We start from the raw sequence: 10,363 nt of genomic DNA on the forward strand, positions 1-10,363 counted from the left end.
AAATGTGTTTCGTTTTTTTTTTTAAATGACGCGATGGGTAGTACTTAAACTTGAAATTATTTTTTTAGTCATAAATATAATTATAATCAATTAGTGTTATTATAATATACTATATATATATATATGAAGTAAAATAATTATTTGATTATAATCATATTATTGTAAATATAATTAAACAACCAAACAAACAAAAAAACAAACAAAATCAAATCAAACAAATAAATTTAAAAAATAAAAATATTATATCAAATCATATAACTCCACACAAAAAAAATCCTATTATCAGTAAATATATAGTCAAACAAACAAACAAACAAAAAAAAATGATAAATTATTCAATAATCAGTTATCTATTCATTGCAATATACAGTGTGTGTAAAAACAAACAAAAATATTGTTTTTTACATTTTTTGTTAAAAAAAATATCAATTTTTGGTGTCAAATATACTAAATATATATTTATATGTACTGTATATATATATATATATATACATAATGTGTATATATATATATATATCAATCTATCGGTAATTATAAGTCATTTTAAACCTCATCTGTCATTATTGTTTATATGCAAAAAACTACATCTCGGCTGAAACCGACACTTCCCGGTCCGGGCAAAGTGTTTGCAAACAGTGTTCTGGGCGTTACGGGGCAGTCGTGGCGTTCGCGGGCCACCCATTCCGCGAGGACCGGGAAATGGTGGGCCAAAGTTTGGCGGCGGCGGACCCGATTGGGACATCGGCGGCGGCCCGCCATCGGGAGGCCACTGTTGGAATGGCGGCGGCGGCGGACCGTTGTTGAAATATGGCTGACCAGGCGGTGGTGGACCTGACGACATATTTCGGCCAAACTGGTCGGCAGGTGGCGGCATCATTGGCTGACCGCCAAACGGCGGCATCATTTGTTGGCCACCAAACGGCGGAATACCGCCGGGAGGTCCTCCTCCTCCACCTACACCTACTGCTGGTCCGGGAAATTGTGGTGTCATATTGATGTTGTTCACCGGCACAAATTCGGGAACAGTCACTCGGGCCGGCAATTGTTCGCCGGTTTTCGGTTGAGGCAAATCATTGTTGGAAAAATCGTAACAATTGTTCGGATTGTTGTCGTCCTCCAGTGGTATCACTTTTGCCGGTTCCGATTCGATAAAAATTTCATGATCCGGTTCCTGAGCCGAATCGGGTGTCTGGCCTTTCATATAGATTATCGGCAACGATGTCCTTTGTTTCTGCTCTTGGATTAGCCGCTCCTTCGAATCTTTGCCGTATTCGATGGCATAGGTGTCGCCGTCGCACGGAATCAGTCGCCACAAACCGATTGTCTGGACGCGGGACGAGTGATCGTCGGCCAGATCATAGTTATTGCTGCCGCCACCACCACTGCCAGGGCCGCCGCGTCTGGCCAGCAACATAAGTTCGGCTTCGTGTTTCATATCGAATCGTTTGGCATCGTTGAAACTGCCGGCACCGGTAGCCGGTCGGGTAACGTTGCATCGTTCCGTTTCGTCCAATTCAAAATAGCGGACAACTTCCAGATTCTTTTTGCTTGTCTCGTCAACCCATCTAATGGTAACAACAAAAAAAAGACAAAACAAATAAATTAAAAAAAATCATTAAAAAATTTTCATAAATTATATATATATATATATGTATAACGTTTAGTGAAATGAGTGATAGGGTATATACGTGTGCTAACAATTATTATTATATAATGAGTTATATAATTGTTATATATAGTAATAATATAGATATATAGTTTATATGCTGTTTAAAAAAAAAATTATACTGATATATATATATCTAACTATCTATATAAATATATATATACAACCTATATATATAACTTATTTAATTATCCTATCTATACTATCATATAAATTTAATTATATATATATATAAATATATATATTTATTTCTATCTATTCATCAGTTTTTTTTTAAAAAAAACTTTAATTGTCTAACTTTTATTATTATATTAGTATTTAATATAATAGTTTTTAATTTTTTATTTAGTTTTTTTCAATCTTTTTATTGTAAAATTACTGTTAAGTTATGTGTTGACAGATATACATACAGTCACACACATACACACACACACATAATGAAAATTTTTATTTTATGTTATATACACACACATTGACGTTGTTGTTATATTACATTTTGATGATTCAGTAAAAAAAAAAATAAAGTTTTTTTTTAAATAAATCAATAAATAATTGGAAATTAATAGAAATCCCAGTCATAATTGATTCATCATAAATATACCGGTAATTGATATATAAAAATTGGTTAACAAATTTCAAAAACTCATTTCAATAATTTTTTAGCGAAATACATATTATTATATAATATGAATTGAGAGTACAGTAATAATAATAATAACCGGTCTCTCATTATTAATGAAATTATTATCGGATTATATATTAATACAAACCTAACAGACTTTTTGACGCCACGCTTAACATAACATAAAATTGATTTATATTTATTGTTATTATAACTAGTATTGTTTGAGGGAATCACAGACAATGGGCTACTCAATGGTAGATCAGCGCTAAGTTTGATATCTATATTGATGTCCACATCCATACCGTCACTGGCAGAAGTGGAGGACAACCTATCAATGGTTTGCTGATCACTACTACTACTACTATTAGTTTCGACAGTTTGATAGTCATTCATAGTATCGATATCACCGCTATTACTATAATTGTCGGCAACTTTTTCGTCAATAATGTCTTTATAAAAGGAAAACGGTTTCGGTGGTGAAGAAACAGAAGAAGAAGAAGAAACTTTGGGTGGACTAGAAGAAGAGCTATTATTGGTTAATGAATTATTTATTGTCGTCGTCGACGACAACAACAAGTCATTATTCATTGTATCTTTAGTGCTAATATTATTGTTTGCAACCGACGAACTGGTTCGCCGTTTCTTCTTTGTCTGTGCGATAGTCGGCGGAGCTGTCAGTGCGTCCATAAAACTGGTTGAATCCTATCAACAACAACAACAACAAAGAAATAAATTTTAATTGAAAATCTTGGTATAACTTAAATTAAAAAAATAAATAAATAAAAAGTATACGTGAAGTATATGAGGTTTGGATGGTATGGGAGGAGCCGGTGCTGGTGTAGGTACGGCTGCCGTAGCAGCAGCAGTGCCAGTAGTTGTGGTAGTGGTGGTGGCGGTAGATAAAGCCGAGTCGATAGTTTGACTTTTGATGATTGGCATCATTGTAGTACTACTACTGATAATACCGCTAATAATATCTAAAGATTCGCTACTATTGCTGCTGTTATTATTGTTGTTAAAGTTTTGAGATTTACTACTACTGGAACTGATAGTCATCAGTGGCGACGACGACAACTTCTTGTTGTCTATATTTGCAGATTCTTTACGATGTTTACCGGCTTTGGCATTGATTTGAGCGCTAGTCGTGGTGGTGGTCGGCGATGATGATGAAGAGGGTGTAGTAATAGTATTAACGAGTCCACCCAATCGCGACTTTCCTGGCTTTACTTTAGCGGTCGTCGGCCGCGGTGTTCGTTCAAATTTGTTATTAGAGTCATCTTTGATGACAGCAATACCGCCGCCGCCACCACTACTACTGCTGAGGCCATCATTACTACCGCCGCTGGTCTCACCGAGACTTGAATCGTCTATTGATGTTTTCTTAGACTTTTTTGTTGAATCGCTATTTGATTCGCCACTCTTTCGCTTCTTTTCCTTACTTTTGTGATTATCTTTTGCTGACGACGACGACGGCTCGCCAGTGATAATCACTTTCCATTTGTCCACCAAATGTTGGGCTTTGCCAGCGAGTATCGGACAATTGGTTGTCGACAGTTTGGCCAACTTGTTGATCAATTTTGGCGAATCGTTTTCTTTGAGTCGGTCGACAGTCATCGGCAACTTTGCCAACAGATTCATTAGTTCATTGAGAAATGGTTTATTGCCGCCGTCTTTGGCCGATTTGATCCACAGGTGTATTGTCTCCCATCCGCCGGACTTTAGAAATCTATTTCGGGAAATCAAAAAAAACAAATTATTTAAAAAATACATAAAAATTTACCGATAATTTTAACACTATTTTCTTAATGGGTATCAATTTGATCCCAAACAACAACTACTTAGACATACTCTTCAAGTATATCTTCATCGGTGGCCATCAATACATTACAATAGACGCATCGCGAGACCAGTTTGCGGGAAAACTTTTTCATTAAACTAAACGACAAAACAAAACAAAACAAAAAAAGTAATTAAATAATTGTTAATAAATATAATTATCATAACATTTGTTGATATAAAACATAATAATAACTAAATAAGTAAATGTATTATTAAATTATAGGATATATATAGTGTGTGTGTATATATCAATGGATAATCGGTGTGTGTGTGTGTGTGTGTCCATCACTGGCCAGTGGCCACCCACTCGGGATCTCTCACTATATATATATATACCTCGATAGTCGGGGAACTTCCGATGCATTTTTTATGCCACCCGTTGGCGTCAATAGCGGAGCAAAGGCGGCCAACAATTGGTTCGGGTCTATGGGCGCCTGCGGTAACATATTTTTTAATTAATTATTATCAATTAATTAATTAATTAATTAATTATATATATGTATATAAAACTATTTAATTAGTTGATTATTAATTAAAATTATTTAATTAAATAATAATAATAATAATACAAATAATAAAAAGCCAACCATTTGTGTTGTGTGAACACACACTGTGTCTGACTGTCTGTGTGTTTGTGTTAGTGTCGACTCTCTCTCTCTCTCTCTCTCTCTCTCTCTCTCACTAAACACAACCAGGGTTTTAAGGAAATAAATGCCTGCCCTGGCAATGCCCAAATAGATGCCATAAATGCCTGGCATTTTGGGCATCTATTTTATTTGCCTGCCAATTTAAATTGCTAAAAAGCAACTGTATTTATAAAAATAATGCAATTTAGTGTTTTAACGTGTTAATTAAATTTACAATTAATTTACTTATTTCCAATGATATTACCTTTTAATTAAAGGTATACAAAACAAAAATACAAGCAAATATATTATAAAAACAATGTTTTATAAATTAATTAATAATATAAAATTAAAATAATAGGTGTCACCACCTGAAAATAGATGCCCAGGGCATGGCAGAGACAGGGCATGCATTTGGCAAAATTGGCATCTATTGTTTATGCCTGCCATTTTTAAAACCCTGAACACAACACAACAGTGCTATTATAGTTGTATAGTAATAGTAATAATATTAATAACTGAGCGATAAGTATATACCACACAAAACAACAGTGTGTTTAGAGTCATATAAACTGTAATATATTATATACAGTAGTAGTAGTAGTAGTAGTACTGTATAAAAGTATGGCATATACTGTATATTTATTAGAGGTGTGTAATTGCATTGTACAGGAATACCCAAACCGTTATTATTGTTGTGAATCACGTTTTGGTTAACGTTATGGTTAATATATACTGTATATATAAAAACTATAGAAACCCGGGAACCAAACCAATCAAATAAAATCAATGTGTGTGTTTTTTTTATTAGACTTTTAATACTAAAACTATAAAAAACTAAACTAAACGAAAAAAAACTAAAAACTAATTGAAACTATAAAAAATGGGTTAATTTGCATTTGTTTAGTTAACCGGTTATTATTAAAAATCAAACCAAACCGTACAGTGTGTACCCTATACTCTAGCTTATTAGGTATATAAAAATTCAAATATATTGTTCAATATGTAGATAAAAATGTTCTACTTTACTAGCATAATGTTAAGTACAATTTGGGCCCATTTTTTATATAGTTAATCATATACTATTTTTTATTGTTGAATACAACCATTTAATATACACTACACTACTGTACTGTAATATCCTATCCAAACATAGTAAACGTTACACTATTTTTTTGTTTAAAAAAATACCTGTATTTATATTTTTTACATTATTTTTTAAAAATAATTTTTGTTTTATTTTAATCATTTAACTCTATGATTAAACTTTTATTATTATTATTATTATCCTATTGTATATGTTAGTTATTTATGAAAATTATAAGCTACTAACAACAACAAAAAAAAAGTTAAAACTAAAATTTTTATCTAAAATTTATTTTAGTTATTTTTATTAGAATATTCCAATTATTTTATTTTATAAATTGAACTGTAAATGTGTTGACGTTATTTATGAATAAAATTTTAGAATTTTATTATTTTTTGGGTAATGTTAAAAATAAATTGTAATTTTTAAATATATATATATATCTATATATATTCATCAATTTATACCTATTTAAAGTTAATTTTTTTAGTAAAAGTTTTTATTTAAAAATTATAATAAACAGTATTTGTTTAAAATAAAAAAAAACAGTCACCTATTAAACTCCATAACTTATTTAATATATAAAATTACTCAAGGTGATACTGTAGTGTAGTTAGTATTTTTAATTTTTTTTAATTTTTTTTAATTTTTTTTAATTTTTTTTAATTTTTTTTAATTTTTTTTAATTTTTTTTAATTTTTTGATTAATCAATATATTACTTTATAATATCTATAATTTATTAATATTACTACTGTATATTACTATTATAAATTATAATAGTAATATTATATTTAACATTTAGTATGTAACTTATAATTTATAATGTTAAACAAAAACTATCTAGGGTGTAAATTTTCCTAAAGTTAACTTTTTAATTGAATTTTTAATAAATTAATTAAAAACTATAAAAATTAAAAATAAAATAAAATACACACTTAAATTAAATTTATTATAATTAATACATAAATATATTTATAATAATTAATTATTAATATTTTTAATTAAATGTAAATTATTTATTTTTTTTTTTTGGTAAGTTATTCATTAGTATCGCTATTATATTAATATCGTTTAATTGGTCTGAATTCGGGTTTCGCCGAAATCCATGCATTAGTGGCAGTCATCGTACGGCTATTATTATTAGTGGCCATCAACTCATTGTTCACCGATGATGATGATGTCTGCGACTGTTGTTGTTGTTGCGGCGGCGGCAAAGTGTGGCCAACTTTTCTTTGGTGGCCAACTAATCGGTGCTGTTTCGACAGGTGTTGTCGCATCCAATTATTATTATTATTATTATTATCGGGTCTATTAAGTCGGGCGACCAAAAACTTGTCGACAATAGACAAGTTATGATCGACCGATGTCTTCGACTTTGCCGACCGAATATGTGGCGCCAAATCCATACCTTCGCGTCTCATTTCGCCGATAACCGCATCGAAGTCATAGTAATCGCTACGGATGTCATGAATCCAGATGTCGGCGCCGAGTATTTCCTCTTCGATGCACATCCGTATGGGTATGACTTTGTCGATGGCCGCCAACAGCATCCAAGTGGTGATACCGCTCCACATACTCACGCAAATCATTGCCAACAACTGGACGCCGAGCAGATGAAAACCGCCGCCTTTGAACAGACCCGACTGGCCGCGAGTTAGGCCGCCGTTTGGTATCAAATCGGGTTCGTCTATAGTAAACAGTCCGACACATATGGTTCCAACCTTTTTTTTAGAGAGAGAGAGAGAGAGAGCACAGGGATGTCAGTAAAAAAATCATTTCTAATTTCTCATTATTATTAGATATACTATTCCTCCGCCGGCGTGAACGGCCACAGCGCCGACCGGATCATCGATACGCAATCTATCCAATAGCGGGGCGATCAATGTGTTAGCTATACATCCCATTGCGCCGATGATGAACGAGTCAAACGGCAAGAAAAAACCGGCACCGGATGTTACTGCTACCAGTCCTGCATATATTGAATGTCCAATATTTGTTGTTTAATTGTTTAGACAAATAATTACTGTTAACTATGTGACTGACCAGCGAGTATACCGTTGAGAATGGGACTGACTTCGGCCCGTCCGTGACTGGCAAAACAATAGACCAGTGCAATGAGTCCGCCGGCGAACGAGCCGTTCAATGTGGTGACCGCTGCCCGTTCGGCAAACTGCCATTTGCTGTGCGACACACCAAACGTAGAGCCACAGTTAAACCCGAGCCAACCCCACCAGAGGGCAAACGTACCGATCACGGCGTTGACCGGATTGCCCATCGGCAACGGGTCGGTACCGTTTTCGTAGCGCTTAACTCGCGGCTTCAGCATCGATGCGGCTACCAGTGCCGATACGCCGCCAATTAGGTGAACACAGGCGCAACCGGCAAAGTCGAGTGCGCCCAACTGGTATAGCCAGCCAGTGTCCCTCCATATCCAACCGGCCGGTATACAGTAGACAATGGTGTTCAACAACGAGAAAAGTATGTAGGCGTTATAGTTGGTACGTTCGGCCATAGATCCCGATACTATGGTAGTGGCAGTCGTACAGAAACTTAACTGAAAGATAAATGTGGCGAATACGGGTCCCATTTTATCGTCGGGCGAATCGAGAAACCAATAGCCAGAACCGTACCAACCGGTATGGTTAGGGTCGTCGCCAAATTGTAGTCCGTAGCCGATGGCCCAGTAGAATAGGCCGCCAAGTACTACGTCGGCTACGTTTTTCATGAGTATGTTGACCTCGTTTTTCTTGGCACAGGCGCCCGACTCGAGCAAACCGAAACCGGTTTGCATTGTAAATATGACGAACGCCGAAGTTAGTATCCAAGTGGCGTCATCGGAGGTTACGTCCGTGGACGGCGTGTTCGGGTCGTAGTGACTGTGCGTAACCACTTCGGGTGCCGACGCCGGCTCAGCCAATAGTGGCGATGATGGCGGCTCTGGTATTGTTGGTGTCATCATCATCAGCGACAGCAACATTGTTGTTGGTGGTGGTGGTGGTGATGGTGTTGTGACCACTGATTATGTGACCACCGGTTGCGATGATTGTGTGATGAAAACAACTTTTATTTTAAGGTTTGTATTCAATTGTTTTAATTTATTTATTATTATTATTTTTTTTGGTTGAATTTATAGGTAATGTTAATATTTATTGGAAATTATAATATTAATTATTTTTTTGTTCATATCATATGAAATACATTTTATTTAATCAATTTTATTTTATTACCACTGAAAAAATTAATGTCCACTAAATTAATAATAAAATTAAAAATAATTACTTTAATAATAAATGTTGGTTATATAATTATCAAGCAATTATTGATTAAAAAAAATTAAATAATTTTCTAGTGATAACTATTGTGATAACAATGTGATAGTGATAACAATACATTTAATAATAAATTTATAACTTTTTATTTAACATTAAATCTATTTGTTTTATAAATATTATTTACAATTCAATAATATAAATTTGACTTTATATACACTATATATAGGTATACCTGTATAATTTTAAAATAAATTAGACGATATAACAATTATTATATACTATATAAAATTGGCTATAAATAAAATATAATATAATATTTTCTCAATTTTTATTACAACCCATTTCATGTAATCACAAATCGATGATTATTTATTTTTTTATATAAACCTTATAGTATATTATTAATACATACTTTATAATATCAAATATAAACTGTGTGTGACTTTATTATCATTAATTTATATTTTGTTTTATTATAATCAATATACAGTATTTATATATTCATTAGATAAAATTGAATTTTTTTAATAAGATTTTTAGTCTAACTATAATAAATAATAAATAATAGTTGACCCATAAATAACTGAGCAATTTTTTTTATCGTTGTTGTTAATAATAAATTTATATTAATAATAATAGTAATAAACTAATAATCTATACTGGGCAACTCCATAACAAAATATAAAACATTATACATATATATTTAAAAAATTTATACAACAAAATTAAAACATCATTGTACTGTATAATATAGTGTATATTGATTATTTACACTCAAAAAAAATTAATTAATTAACTAATTATTTGTGTGTATATTAATTGTTAAATCAAAAAATAATAATCAATCAATAGTTTATAATATTTCTGTGATTTATATAAAGTTATATAAATTTTATTATAAATTATATATATATAATATATATTATTCAACAAAAATAATATAAATAAGGAATTTATATAAACAGCCGAAAATTGTGAAACTGTTTTCTCTATAATAATAATAATAATTATTATTATACAGTCTCTCTCTTTCTCTCTCTCTCTCTCTCTCTCTTTCTCTCTCTCTCTTTCTCTCTCTCTCTCTTTCTCTCTCTCTCTCTTTCTCTCTTTCTCTCTTTCTCTCTTTCTCTCTTTCTCTCTCTCTCTCTCTCTCTCTCTCTCTCTCTCTCTCTCTTTCTTTCTCTCTCTTTCTCTCTCTCTCTCACTCACTCACTCACTCACCCACACACTCACTCACTCCAAATATT

General features: G+C 32.5%; 2 protein-coding genes across 2 annotated transcripts; both read right to left on the reverse strand.

Annotated features, from left to right (window-relative positions):
• Positions 1-445: 445 nt before the first annotated feature.
• LOC128955271 (serine/threonine-protein phosphatase 1 regulatory subunit 10-like) lies at positions 446-4,790 on the reverse strand. The gene is made up of 6 exons (XM_054300923.1): positions 4,718-4,790; positions 4,467-4,564; positions 4,140-4,226; positions 3,084-4,017; positions 2,437-2,993; positions 446-1,565 (listed from the first exon to the last, which is right to left on the reverse strand). Exons 1-6 carry the CDS (start codon positions 4,718-4,720, stop codon positions 551-553), a joined length of 2,694 nt encoding a protein of 897 aa, XP_054156898.1. The 5' UTR covers positions 4,721-4,790; the 3' UTR covers positions 446-550.
• Positions 4,791-6,905: 2,115 nt separating this feature from the next.
• Positions 6,906-8,821, reverse strand: LOC128955240 (putative ammonium transporter 3). The gene is made up of 3 exons (XM_054300889.1): positions 7,888-8,821; positions 7,650-7,813; positions 6,906-7,565 (listed from the first exon to the last, which is right to left on the reverse strand). Exons 1-3 carry the CDS (start codon positions 8,819-8,821, stop codon positions 6,906-6,908), a joined length of 1,758 nt encoding a protein of 585 aa, XP_054156864.1.
• Positions 8,822-10,363: the final 1,542 nt, after the last annotated feature.

The sequence above is a fragment of the Oppia nitens genome, unplaced genomic scaffold (genome assembly GCF_028296485.1).
Source record: "Oppia nitens isolate AA-2021 unplaced genomic scaffold, nextdenovo-longstitch-racon4-pilon3 scaffold2_pilon_pilon_pilon, whole genome shotgun sequence".
In the NCBI taxonomy this organism is placed as follows: domain Eukaryota; kingdom Metazoa; phylum Arthropoda; class Arachnida; order Sarcoptiformes; family Oppiidae; genus Oppia; species Oppia nitens.